Below are 14,690 nucleotides of genomic sequence, written 5' to 3' on the forward strand. Positions count from 1 at the left end.
TTATAACAAATTACAGAGTGATTACGCTCTATATATGTATGTTAAGCTTTTTTTTTTATAATCAATAGTGTTAAATGAAAGGTAAGTTCAGGTGTCCGCCGTGTTGGTGACTGCTGTTGCAATTAGCCCTGTTTACTGTGGAGGAGAAGGAGGCTCTGCTGACCCTCTGTTTCCATTTAGAGAACAGAGAGGGTCTTTCCATGCCCGGTATGTTTGCTGTGTAAACCAACGGGGAGCCATCTGTGCTGGATACTGAGTTAATGCTGGTTATTTTCTTTCCATAAGCTCATCACTGTGAGGAAAAAAAACTAAGAAAAAGGAGTCTGTTTGGTTAATGAGCAGTCTACTCTTGGAACGGAGTGCTGCAGTACGTGGGGTTTGAGAATAAGCTTGGGAACGGTGGCAGTAGGTCTGAGAGTATTTATTCTGTGTTGTTCATGCTTGTATTCTCTCCTGCCACATTTGATTGAGTGCACAAAGAGAGGACAGTATCTGTTGTCTTAAATTTGTAACAAATTAAGAGTAAATCAGACATCTACCTGAACAGTTTGAAAACAGAATTCAGCATCAGTTCAGATCTATGGATTAGCACGGTATTACTTAACTTTTTTTTACTTTGTCAATATTGTTTTGGAATGCTTTGCTTCTTTTAAAATATTTTATTTCATTACTACTTCATATCAGCCAAGTCCCTTGCAAGATTCTTATTTTTCCTCTATAAGCACAGAAAAAAATAGACAGTAATGAGCTCTATGGAAGAATGATGGTATTTTTTTGCTTTTGTCCTTAGTAATAATGAATGACAAAGAAAAAGAAAAACAGTATAGAAAATGTAAGGGGGGTGAGGGGGAAGAACCAGAAATTCATAACATGTTTTTGGGTTCTTTTGCAGGCTGGTTTAATCTGTAGAGCTATGTGAGTTTGCATATGTCAATCAGTTTAAAGTAATGCTTTGCTTTGATTATGAATGTGACTTGAGAATAAAATTAATGTTTGTGTAGCTCGCAGTATATGTAAATTGATACATAAATGCTGCTGTAAGAATAATTATTTTAATAATGAAGGCAAAATGAAGTAGACTAAGAATTTTTAATTAGATTAACATAAACCATTGTGATTTAATACAATGCTGTCTACCAAATTAGATACTATATGAATGTATGTTAAATCAGTTCATTAACATACTCCAAATTAGCTGTTGCTATAATTTCCTCGACAAAACTAAAATTTGAGTTTTATACCACATCTTTACTAGTTCCGTATCACTAACATTCATGGGAAGGATATGCTACTTTTTTTGGTTGAGTATTCAACCCTGACTTATTTTGGTTCTTGTTGACCTAGAATATAACTTTGCAAATATAGCATCTGGTAAAGGGAAATCTTTGGTTTAGTATTTGATAGGAATGGTTGGACTCGATGATCTGATGGGTCTTTTCCAACCTGGTGATTCTATGATTCTATGATTCATCTAATAGGAAATCATAGGAAATCATTCAGCTTACTCAGAGTAAGATGATGTGCTTGAAAATCCCACTGTATTACAACTCCTTTCAATCTTCCTTTTCCATTCCAAACTCTTTAAGTTAAAAAAAAAGTTGGTAGGTTGCTGCTGGTTAGCAAAGAGCAGATGGTGTTTATTACTGTGACCAGTAAATAGTGTATCTGTGGGAGTAATAAGCCCAATTAGCCAAATGTTGACTGTGCTTTTAAGTGTTGTAGTCCTAGTACCTATTCCATACCTGTGCATATGCTCAATAGAAACTTATTTAATTATGCACTTTGAAAATAGGTTAGTGGTGCATTTCTGTAGTCTGAATTGTTAGCATTCATGGAAATATCATTTTAGGTAATGTCCTTCAAATGAGCCAGTCTCGAATGCACAATTCCAAGAACTATTATTATATTTACTTTGTATTTTATTTATTTCTAAATAGTAAAATCAAGTACTTCAGACTCAGCTAAGATGAATGTTAAAAGACAGCTTTTTGTCCTACAGAGGCTCCTGCCCTTGATTCAATACATTATGACTTATATAGAAAGGCAAAGTCATTGTTAGCTCAGCATACTCTACAGTTTTTAAAAATACTACTCTCTCTTCTTGAACAGATTACCACTAAGGAACAGCCAGCTCTCAAAATGCTTTTTGACTCTCTGTAGACATGGTTGGAGTCAGTCATGACCTTGGACTGGAGACCAGACTACTAACAGCTCTGACCTCTCCAGCAAGGCAGGGAAAAAGCCTGGGAGCCCTTCCTGTCTGCCCTCAGGCTCCCATCCTGCCTGAGGGCTGGGCTGGCCAAATAGGGATAAGTTTAGGGAAGCTAAGTTTGCAGTTTATTCCAAGTTGCAGAACAATTACAAGAAAGTCAAAAGCCAAAGATAAAATGTGACATTAGAATCCTCTTTCCCACTTCTGAGTTGAAGAAGAAAGCTCTGTCTTGGTGTTCCTGTCAGCAGAACCTGGTCCTGTTGCACTTACCTTGAATAAAACCCACTTTCGTAACCGAGCCCAGTGATTTTAATGGCAGTAATTTCTGCAATTAATCCCAGACCATTCAAATAAACTGTAGTAGCCACATACATTCAGCAAGGTATATTTGGTATTGTCAACATACTTGACAAGTCTTCAGGATCAAGATCATGTCTTCCTGCATTTCTGTGGGGTGCCTGGTATGATGAGTCTCTCTGGATATCTCTGTAATTAAGATAATAAACCTCTTAAACTTGCTAACTGCAGATTTAATTTAGATCCGCAACTTTAATTGGTTCCTTGGCATTTCCTGAATTACCACACATCAGAGTTAAAAAAAGAATCACACAAAATAAAATGTTTGTGTGTCTGACAGATTAGAACATTATAATAAATCACAGTGTTAGTGCATGTGTTAGAGAAACAGCTATTCAAATTTTTCTGAGTTAAGAAATTTTAACTAAATAAAGATGCATCGGACACCAAACTTTTTTTTTTCTTAATCCGAAAAGTTATTTAAATTTTCAGGCTCCTTTAAATTGCTTTATTTAAATGCTGAAACTTGTTACCAGATTCTGACTGAAAACTGCTAAAAATGAAAAGAGAGGGGATATTTCTGCTGTCTCAACGTGAACTTGTAGCTGGAAGATGTTTGTCTGGAGTTGATGACCATCTGTTTCATGGAGTTATGCCAAAAATATATTTTCACTATAGATTTAGATGCTTGCTATGAGCTAGGAAATAGCCAGACAAATATTGCAGCATCTTGTTCTAGCACGCTGTAAACATGAACTCCCAGCACTTTTCAAGATAAAAAAAAAAAGTGTAATAAAAAAATGCTTATTTCTTAGGTAAATCTTCCTGTCACAGTAGCTTTAATTATTCTAACAATGTTACTTGAGGTTTCTTCTAAGGATTTCAACCAGAAATTAATTTGGCCTGGGGTTTGCAAGAAGCTTATTTGTGAACTGCAGACTGGGAGGAGGAACTCATGTTGGAGATGTTTGTGGAGGATTGTCTCCTGTGGGAGGGACCTCATGCTGAAGCAGAGGAAAAGTGTGAGGAGGAGGAAGGAATGGCAGAGACAATGATGAATTGTCCACAACCCACATTCTCTGACCGCTGTGCCACTCAGCAGGGGAGAAGGTAAAGATATTGGGAGTAAGGTTAAGCCTGGGAAGAAGGGAGGGGTAGGGAGGAGGCGGTTTAAGATTTATTTTTTATTTTCTCATTGCCCTACTCTGATTTGATTGGTAATTAAACTAATTTCCCTAAGTCGAGTCTATTTTGCCCATGACTGCAATTGGTGAGTGATCTCTCTCTGTTCTTATTTTAACCCACAAACCTTTCGTTGCATTTTCTCTCTCCTGTCCAGTTGAGGATGTGAATGGCTTTAGTGGGCACCTGGCATCCAGACAGGGTCAACTCATCAAACATACCTTGCTAAAGTAGAGCTCTAAAAAGTTCATTCCTACACAGCACGTTTCTTGGAAGTTCTTCTCCAGAGGCAGCAAACATCACATTGCTGTAATAAGAACTAATGTTGCATTCCTATCAGGAGCAAGGAGTTTATTTTGCAGAAGCTAAAAAGTACTTGAAGATATTGATAGAAGTATTGGAGTAAGTGGCTACATTCAGAAGGGGGAAAATTTGATCTCTGCAGAACCTGCTGAGCTATAGAATAGAATAAGAATAGAAATAAGTTTAGTTCCGGTTGTAAGGGACCTGCAACAATCCACTAGTAAAATTGCCTGACTAATTCAGGGCTGACCAAAAGCTAAAGAATGTTATTATGGTCATTGTCGTGCTTACAAAGTGTTAAAAATGATAAAATTTGCCTTTATCCAGTACTATGTTAAGGTGAGACACTCTTAAAATAATCACTATTCTGTAATAAATGAACTATCAGAAGTCCTGGAACTGGTCCAGAAGAAAACTAATTTATAAGCATGTCTCAATCAGTAAGGTTTTATTCAGGGATATCTTTGTCTGCTTCTGTTTTCTTTAGCACAGGACTAAATTTAGAGGGATTTTTTTTTCTTACCCATGAATAAGGAAAGGGTTTTGTGAGGATAAGTAGCTCTGAAAATGGAAAAGCACTGTGTCACCCCACAATAGAGCTGAAAGAGATAGTGAACAGAACACACTAAGAAACAACACAACTGCTTCATATTGCAAAGCCCATGTTATTTCAGTTTTGCTGTTTCTAGAAGAAATTAATTTATTCTCTGAATTCAGGGCTTTGTACTGCTTTATTGTACAGCTGGAAATATTTGTCTGTTCCATTCCTTATTTGTCTAGGTTTTATTACTGTTCTAAGCACTGATTTGTCTATAGAACAGCAACAGTCACTGACACAAGCACTTTTTCTCAATCGGAAGCGTATTCCTAATTTCTGCTTATAAAACCCAATTAAATATTGTTTATAAAATAATAAATCTTACCATTCTAGAAGGTATGTATTTGGCCTGGATCAAACAGGGAAACAAATAGTTCTCTAAAGGGAAACATGCATTTTTATCAATCATTGAGTTCAGTGTGAGGCTTGAATGTTAGTACTGTAAACTGTACATTAGATTTCTTATACCTGTGGTGTGCTGTCCTGAGGGAGTCAAAATCCTTACTAATATTAAACAAAGTTTTTAATCTGGAAAGAACTCCAGGTTAGACTTATTTTGCAACATAACAGCAAATTATGTGGTTCTTTCCTCAACTGGTTACCAGCATTCTTGCCCGCAAGTGCAAAAGGGAGGTGTGGTTTTAAATAGAATGGGTTTGGTTTTAGATAGAGTCAGCTTTATGGGGACCCCTTAGTGCTGCTGCTATGTGGTGGAGTAACTTTTCTTTGTATTTGTGGTGGCTCCACATGGTTGGGCAGACTGGAAAGTGCCCCGTATACGTGTGACTGTTCTCTGCCTAAGTCTGTCTGGCTTTGCGGAGATCCCTTGCCAGACGCCCCTCACTTTTTCCCACCCTTTCTTTTCCCCACTGTTCATTATCTTTTCTTTTCTTCTCCACAATAGTGGAGCCTTGTCTGTTTGCTTTTGATGCCTGCTTCAAACTCCCATTACACTCATCCCAGTTTGCTCCAACATGCCATGTACTGAAGAAACTTTCCTCTGAGTTTGCAACGTTATATAGATTAGATGTTATGTAAATATCAGCTTATAAATGTGTGTGTTTAATTTCAATTCTGTAATACTTCTGCTGAAACTATGACTTCTGAGAACAACTCCTGACATGTCTATATTAAGGAGGTAATTTCAAATGTGGCAATGAGAACAAATACATGTGGCAATCTTCAGGTGCTGCAATATACTTAAGACTACCACAATATTGTATGTAAGCTCCAGAATATACCTTAAGGACTAGTTACTGTATACATTTTCTTTACAGCATGGTTTATAATCACTTTCTGGCATTTCATAGAAACCAAGTATTCTATACTGACATTTAGTGTTTGATGGGAATGGTTGGACTCGATGATCCGGTGGGTCTCTTCCAACCTGGTTATTCTGTGATTCTGTGATTCTGTGATAATAAATGCTGACACTAGGAGACAAACTGCCTGTGCTATGATCCAGCTTGACAACATCTATGTAGTTTTAGGGATTCCCTCCTCAGTGTTTTAGCCCAAAGCAGCTGAAGTGCGTTGATGTGCAATGTGTTTTACTGCAAACATGTTTTTGGAGGTGAGCAAGTCTGTGATTATGTAGATATTCATGCATGGAGCACAACCCTGAGCTTTTCAATAACGTAAGCAGTCTTTTGGTAAGAGATTTAATGTAATTAGTTCTTAAGACTTCTGCATTTTCTGTATGCGCATTGGGTATCTAGTCTTTGGTTTTAAATATTCGGTTCTAGCATATAGACTAGAGCAGAATGTCTCACTGTCACTAAGAATTCTAGATGCAGTATCAAGTTTTTGGTTATTTCTCTATGAGTATAACAAAAAAGTTTTATGAACAAAAACTTTGATGGAGACTGAGAAGCCAGAGTGTTGGGTCTGGGCATCTTTCACTTTGATTGCTTGTGTGAGGTGGAGTGTGAGAGTAATAGAGATGCAGATAAACCTGGTGAAACTGTTTATTTCTTGGTTGACAAAGACACTGGGAGGACTGGCTGTGGATACCTGAAAGATCTACTGAGCTATATTCTCTGTCAGGTTTTATTCTGCACAGGAGAAAGTTTATTGCGCAGCTGTTGACATATGAAGCATGATGTGCATTTGATTGTAAATAAAGCATGCCCTGCTATCACCTGATCATTTTCCCCTGAAGACATGCATCTGTCTCCCCTAGATAAATGATAAAGAAATCTAAGAAAATAATGTGCAAAATCTTTGCTATAAACCAGGAAGGGTTTCTACAAGCACACAGGTAGCCTAGCTAACGTTCATAAATACGATTGAAAAGTTAAGCCACCTATAAAAACATCTAGTAACACAAGAGTAACCATATTTTTCAAGTGGTTGTCTGTTTTCTCCCCAGCAGTGAAAGGTCTCTGTTAATCCTGTTGCTTCTGCATGTCATAATTTCTCCACTATCCTTTCCTAATATGACTAGGTATTTTTCCAGAGGCTTAGAGCTACTGTTATTTGGAGAAATTTGTACACATGGTGGAATTGGGTCAAAACTAAGATTGCAAAAAGTGATCTGCAGTTGCAGTGGCTGTAGTGGGGATGCGTATTTGTGGGTGAGGGTCCTCATTATGTGCAGTCAAAGTGCCCAGGTTTCCACATTTTGCTTCACTGTCGCTGTGTGCTCTGGCTGTTCGTACATGTTGTGGCCATGACAGGAGCCTAAACTTTCCGATATTAAAATTGGTTCTGCCTCCAGTTCTTGTCCAACATATCTTCATAAAATAAATAAGAGGAATAAAGTTCTGTTTCAAATTTCTTGCAATTTGTGCTGTTTCTCTTACTTATGTGCTGGTTTTACCCACATGTGAACATGGAGGATTTAATTTTTCCATAAGTTACTGAGTCAAAGTTACTCCACAGTATTTTCTGACTTCCAGGAGTTTTGTCATTATAGACTAATGTTGAAGATAGCCTGTGGTCCCTGACTGATACTGGGAAGACCAAGCGAGACGGTTGAATGTCTGATATAGTGCACTGGCTTTTCTGCAGCTTTTGACAAAACCAAATTAAAAGCAATTCAGTTATTCAGTTGCAACTAACTGCTTGCTTCCTGATATGTGTTTTTTAGAAGGTGGATGAAATGTGGGTTCCTGTCTTCTACATAATCAATAGAATTAAAATCCCCAGCCACTTATTTCCTGTGAAGTGATTAAAATCCACTTAGTACGTAGTCTATGCTGGCCATACCATTCCTTTGCAGCAATATGTCAAGGTAATTATTAGACAGTTTATGAAGTGCTTAAATATAAATGGTCAGCATAAATCTTCATAGAGTTTTTTTTAATAGTTTTATTCCATTCAGAGAACAAATGGAGTTGAGCTTTGAGTGGACTTCTCATAGTCTCTTCCAGACATAGGTAGCAGCATAGCTGTTCCAGCTTTTATGGGGCAGCTTTTCTTAATATTAAGAGACATTGAAAGGATGGAGCAGTAGATGATTCTTCTCTGACTGGTGATGTGTAAGTGGCATAAAAGAGCTGGTGTTGTGACTTTTGAATGGCAGTTCTGCAGGTAAGGTGGCCCTTGCAGAAGAAAGGAAGCTCTTCTTATCTGCTCTGTGATATTTAATAAACCTCCCCATACACAAGATGTATAGGCTTTGAAATCTTATTTCTAGCAATAGATTAAGTCCAAAGTCCAGTGTTCAGAATTCAGTCCTTGCCATTCCTTTCTCACTTTTTGGCTTATTTTCATATAAAGTGTAACGATGAACAACAACTTCTAAACAAAGTTGTCCCTAGAAGAAAGAAGCATAGCTACAGTTTTAAGACATAGTATTGTTGGTGCCATCATAGGGCATCACCTATAAATCCTGTCCCAAATGGAGTAGAATTTATTGAAGAGTTGATAACTTCTGTTAAATGAACAGATAGAGTGGAAAAAAAAATGCAAGCACACAAGCCTGAAAAATCTTTTGTTTTGGAGCGTCAAAGCTTGCTGGGTTTTTCTACAGCATTACCACTTGATACTTCCCCCTGAACACATTATCTTGCTGAAATCATTTATGATGGTTTGGGTGGCAGTAAATTTCACCTTACATATTTATTTTTCCTGTAATTACATATTGTTTTATTTAATTATTTAACCAATATTAGAAGGAAGTTACAAGTGATTTATAATTAAGACACTGGACTTAATGCCAGCTTGGGCTCTGGGGTATCTGGCTTGATTAGGAGTTTAGTTGTTATTAACATGGCTGATGCGTTTGTGTTGTTGCTGGCTAAAGTAGAAACAAGAATATTTCCCCATTATTAACATTTTTAAAATAGGAGGTAATGCAAAACAAGGTGTGTTACACTTTTTTGACATTTGAGTATTTTTGACAGCAGCATATTCTTGATCACTATTTCTTATTTTCACATGATTTATCTCTGAAATAAAAATAAGGAAGTTCTGATACAGTTGCATACCTTTTTCCTTGGCTAAGCTTATTCTTTTTTGAAAGCCAGGCCAGAGTACTTTCTGTTCAGACATTAACAAAATTCAGAAGCCTCTGAAGCAAGTGCTGATGGTTCCCAGTCCACTTCAAAAAACTGCGTGCTACGGAGTTTTAAATAAGATTTTTGAAAGCATTAAAAAAAATGAGGTTATTGATTACAAAATAAACACTTTACTGTTACTTAATAGATGCCCCACTTTTGCTAATTTCTATCTACATAACATCATTTATTTAATGTTCTGCCCTCTGATTTTCATGCAGAAACCTCTCCACTTCATACAGAAAATAACAATGTTGTGTGTGTCATGTGAACTGTGCAGTGTTTAAGAATATTAAGCAGCATGCCAGACAAAGCTCAACACTCTTTAAAATCCTCTCAAAAGACAGCCTGGAGTATCTATAGTCATCTATTGTTTCTTATTTGTTCCATTGCTGGTAAAACAGATATTTGAAGCTGATACATGAAACAGCACTTCTTTTAAGATCAATGTGTAAAACATCAATTCCTAAAAATCCATCTAAAGCTCTAACTTTGCAGAATATATTACTTTGCCAATAAAGTCAGCTAACTCTGGAAAGAATGTGTGCATTCTCTGGATTTCCCGTGTACCATCTGATAAGCAAAGATCTTGTTTAGCAGCTAGCTATGCCTAAGTAAACGCTGGCCATTTTCATCCTAGAGAAGAGCCTCCTGGGGTTCAAATAAACCATGAATTCTTTTACTGCCTTTGGTGCTAGATGAGAGAATGCCTCTGTTCTCCAGACTTCTATCCCAATGAGTTAGGCTCAGAACTTAGTAGGAGTATTTTTACCTTCCTTTAAAAAACTTCTCACCTTTAAGCAGCCTATTTATAAGGTCTTATTAAGTTTTTGAAAAGCTACCTCTTGTTCTAAAATACTTCTCTTATTTGCTTTCTAGTTCAATTTTGTTGGGAAATTGCTTGGACCACGAGGAAACTCCTTGAAGCGGTTACAAGAAGAAACAGGTGCAAAAATGTCTATCCTGGGTAAAGGATCCATGAGGGATAAAGCCAAGGTACTGTGTCTGTATTCTGGTTGCAATTAGGGCTAATATATTTGTGCTTCAGGTGTTAGGCTTAAATTACCTGTCTACTTACTAATGATTCATTTAATAGACTCATAATAGACTTTGAGTCCAAGGATAGTTTATTTTTTTCAAGTTACATCAATTGCTTAAATGCAGTTTTTCTCTTGCTACACAATCTTGCTTCCTGTATAACTGTAGAGCTCAACAGTTACTGTATTACCACAGTTATTCAAATCATTCATCTAAAAGAAACCAGTTTAAAGTTCATTTGTTCTAAGAGAAGGCAATTTCTCCTGAGAAAGTTTAACTTTAAGACTGTTGCTGTAATATTGATGTACAGGTGTAGGTTTCCTTTTCTGTTTATTGTTTCTTTAGACATGTGACTTTTTTAAAAGACTGGATATGTATTCAGTGCATGGTTCTCAAAAAAGATAAGAAAGTGGAAATTATATTTCAATATGTGTAAAAATGCATTACAGATAAAAGAAAAATACTTTGTTTTACATCCCTCCCTGATCAATGCATGTAAGGTAGTTATTTGTAGCAGTGCAGGGAGACCTCATTGCTCTCTCCAACTACCTGAAAGGAGGTTGCGGAGAGGAGGGTGCTGGCCTCTTCTCTAAGTGACAGGGGACAGGACGAGAGGGAATGGCCTCAACCTCCACCAGGGGAGGTTTAGGCTGAATATTAGGAAAACATTTTTCACTGAAAGGGTCATTGGGCACTGGCAGAGGCTGCCCAGGGAGGTGGTTGATTCACCTTCCCTGGAGGTGTTTAAGGAACGGGTGGACGAGGCGCCGAGGGACATGGTTTAGTCATTGATAGGAATGGTTGGACTCGATGATCCAATGGGTCTTTTTCAACCTGGTTATTCTATGATTCTATGATCCAAAGGACAAGTACTGATTGGATTGCGGCATCTTCCTTAGCAGTCTGTAGAACTGCAGTATTAATGTCAATACAGAAATAATAGCGGCTATTTCACTTAACATTATATTGCCTTCAGTGATGTGCATTATTCAGCTTTCCTTTCTGTCACCGATGTTATTCATCTCCATAGCTAAAGTAATGAGAGAAATAATATGCCAGTAAAAAAGGAAGGACTAAGCAGAATTTTATGGTTGGCATTTTTTGGTTCTGGTACTGTGCATCAGCAGTCACACTTGCATTATAAGATGTTCAACTGCAACATTGAAAAAGAAACCCCACAAACCAGACAAATCAGGCACACTGAGTGTATTTCATTTTTATCAGAGATTTCTTTATGGCATCAGCCATGCTGACACTTCAATTATCTATTTTACATTATGTTTTATAGAAATAAATGTTGATTATGCTACACATTTTATTTCTAGGTATTGACAAGTAAAATATTTTATGACTTTCAGATTACTTCTGGAATCACAAAAAATGACTCTCTGGATGAACGAAGGCATGTGCTTCTAAGTAGCAGTAATTTGTATCGGTATTGCCAACTCCATTCTCAGCCACCCACTCAGATTATTATTGCAAAGAGCAGCAGTTGCCCAGACAGGGGAGCATGAAGGGCTTTTTATCAGTTAAAAATGTTTAAATATATAAATAGATGGACAAGTCCTCTGATTTTGAGATCAGTCGCTCTCCTTATCACATAGTTTCAATTTCATCTGATCATAACGAACAGTGCTAGAATGCCAGTTGCTACATCCACTCATGAGTGTGTCAGCAAAAATAAAATTCAGGGTATTTTTTTCCTTTTTAGAGTGTTTAGTATTAAGTTAATTATAGACTTAACGGAAACTCATTCATATAAGAATGCTGTAAAAATGAAGTTCTAGAGTAAAATAGCACTAAATATGGCAGTGATGAAAGCAGCCTCTGTGGAGAAGCCCTCAAAAGCAACAGTTATCTTAATCCAATTTAGACATTAATGACTCAAAAGAAAACAAAATCTCTGTGCAATTACACAGTGAAAGATAGGAGTTATCTGATTTGTGTACATCACAGTCAACAGTTCCAAGCAAAAAAGGCTGAGAACGATTATAGTATGGGTAATAGTTATAATTGGCATTTCAGAGGGGATATTCAGCTTGAGATAGTGGTAAAACTTAAAGAAAATATTTTTGACTGTGGGCAAAAATAATAGCATGAAGTGCCACGTCACTTTGGAAAATGCAATTTGCTCTTGTTAAAACCATTTTCTTGCCATAAACCAAACCCGCTACTCTCATTTACGCAGTATTTTTCTAATGATTTATATAAGAATTACAGATGTCTAGAGGGTTGTTTCAGTTTGTGGTTATTTTGTGCCATAGAAGACACCAGTTTATGTATATTGGTGGAGGAATTTTCAAGAAAAACGTGTGCAATTTCTCTCTGTAAACTAGATTTTCCTTAAAATTGTCTATACTATGTCATGAACCATAATAATTCCTAGGCAGACTGCAGGCACGTGTGCTTTTCCCCTCCAGTCTAGTGCAGCTGGCTGCTGAGCTGCATCAGAGCAGCAGAAACAGAATTTCTGCTGGGAGATACTAAATATGTTCATGCCCTAAATCCTTAGGTACTTAGTATTTGAAGAGAACTGATTCACAGATTTGGGTTATTTTCTGCCAAAATAACAGTAGGCAAATGTTTGGCTCTACAATGAACCACTCTGGCCATACTCTGTAATTCTGGGCATATGGAGGGGCAGTTTCCAGTTCTGGGAAGCAGACTCCATCAAGGGAGATATATCTGCTTTTCAGAATTTATCTTTGAAAAAGAAATCTGTGGGTTAATTTCAGAGGTCAAAGAATTTGTTTAGCCTGGAGACGAGGAGGCTGAGGGGAGACCTCATTGCTCTCTACAACTACCTGAAAGGAGGTTGTGGAGAGGAGGGTGCTGGCCTCTTCTCCCAAGTGACAGGGGACAGGACAAGGGGGAATGGCCTCAAGCTCCACCAGGGGAGGTTTAGGCTGAACATTAAGAAAAAAATTTTCACAGAAAGGGTCATTGGGCACTGGCAGAGGCTGCCCAGGGAGGTGGTTGATTCACCTTCCCTGGAGGGGTTTAAGGGGCAGTGGATGAGGTGCTGAGGGACATGGTTTAGTGTTTGATAGGAATGGTTGGACTCGATGATCCAATGGGTCTTTTCCGACCTGGTTATTCTATGATTCTATTAATTTAGCCTCAAGGGACACTGTTGTTAAGAGGGACTTGAGATTTTCATGTATGTCTACAGTGTGGCAACAGGATAGATTAATTTGAAAAGGCAGAGAAAGTTGTGTTAGAAATTGTGGAAGATGCCCAAGTGTAACTGCAGCAGTTCTGCAGAATGTAGTTTGAGATATAAAGAAAACTTATGATTCTTGCTGAGCAGCATAACTAATGTGAGTACTTAAATCTCCGTGCTTAAGCTAATGCCAGTGGCTCGGCAGAAGTTTAGTTTTCTGTAACCGGAGAAAGATCCTACAAAGTTCTGACAGGAAAAGCAAGCATCATAATGCAACGTGAACAATCCACTAGGCACAGCAGGAGGTGATGCTTGCTTTTAGAGCCTTCCTTTTGATTTGCCATGTGAAATGGTAGCTAAACTTCAAAATATTTATTAGCTGTGTGACTCCCATTTATTTTTAAGTCATAGAAAAGGCATTGTTGGTCATGTTGAGCAAAGCCATGACCACTGAGAATTGTGCCCGCTGTGAGAGCACAGATAGTTTCTAGTGTGTTCTTGGAACAGGCTAAGCTCTTATTATCTCACTGGCTTACATCCTGCTACCAAAGGTTGTTAGTCCTGTAGTAATATAGTATTATAAATATGCAAATACATTCTTCAGAAAGAGGTGGTGATGAGATTAAACAGAGTCATGTTGAGTTGCTTGGCTTCTTTTCTACTTCTTTTTCTTCTTTTTCCAAGCAGCATGGGAGGCAATTGTGAAGGTAAACAATCAAACTGAAGTGACAGGAGAAATCTCATTACAAGTGGAATGAATTGATTGCTTTCATACAAAGATGCAGATTTTCTCCTTTTCAGCCATGCAATAAATGCTTTTTACTGTGCCATTAAAAAAAATATTGTATGCTGTGAGATGGAATAGGTTTGGGTTTTTTTTTTTATGTAAACTATAGCAGTAAGGACATGGATTCTCTTTATAAGAAGCATAAAAATAAGTACCAATGTTTCTTAAAGACTTCTCTCTCTTGAGCTAGTTGCTTGGCAGATTTTTTTAGGAGAGAGCACAATCTTGGGGCTTGACCATTTCTCCATAGTCCCTGGTTTTAGAATATTTATGAGTGGCATTTTTTTTTGTTCAGTTTAATTATACACCAATGTGCAATAAACATGCATTAGATAGTATACATAACTTGGTCTTTGTGTTTTGTGGAACTTCAGAACATGGTATGTGAGAAAGAAAATGGCAATGATTTCATGCAGGTAGCATTGAAAGGAAAATTTTTGTAGGAAAACCAAGAACATTTAGGGGCAGAGATAAAAATCCACCCTGGTGTCATTAGGACTGTCATTAAGGGCTGCCTGAAAGGACTGCAGATTGATGGATCTTGAGGAGACCATGCGGGAAGAGTCAAAAACATACTCCTCCCCTTATGCGTTTCCCTAAGAACCTTC

The 14,690-nt window shown here is 37.5% G+C and overlaps 1 protein-coding gene across 4 annotated transcripts in view; it reads left to right on the forward strand.

The window, feature by feature from the left end:
• The window catches only part of KHDRBS2 (KH RNA binding domain containing, signal transduction associated 2), a 358,444-nt gene that overhangs the window by 127,881 nt on the left and 215,873 nt on the right, over nucleotides 1-14,690 (forward strand). For all 4 annotated transcript variants that reach the window (XR_011336927.1, XR_011336928.1, XR_011336926.1 and 1 more), the window contains exon 3: nucleotides 9,974-10,090. Coding sequence is in view for 1 of the 4 variants with exons in the window: in XM_069851484.1 (XP_069707585.1) it covers nucleotides 9,974-10,090 (117 nt within the window). In the remaining 3 variants the exon portion in view is untranslated. The remainder of the gene's footprint in view (nucleotides 1-9,973; nucleotides 10,091-14,690) is intronic.

Source organism: Phaenicophaeus curvirostris, chromosome 2 (genome assembly GCF_032191515.1).
Source record: "Phaenicophaeus curvirostris isolate KB17595 chromosome 2, BPBGC_Pcur_1.0, whole genome shotgun sequence".
Taxonomy (NCBI): Eukaryota; Metazoa; Chordata; class Aves; order Cuculiformes; family Cuculidae; genus Phaenicophaeus; species Phaenicophaeus curvirostris.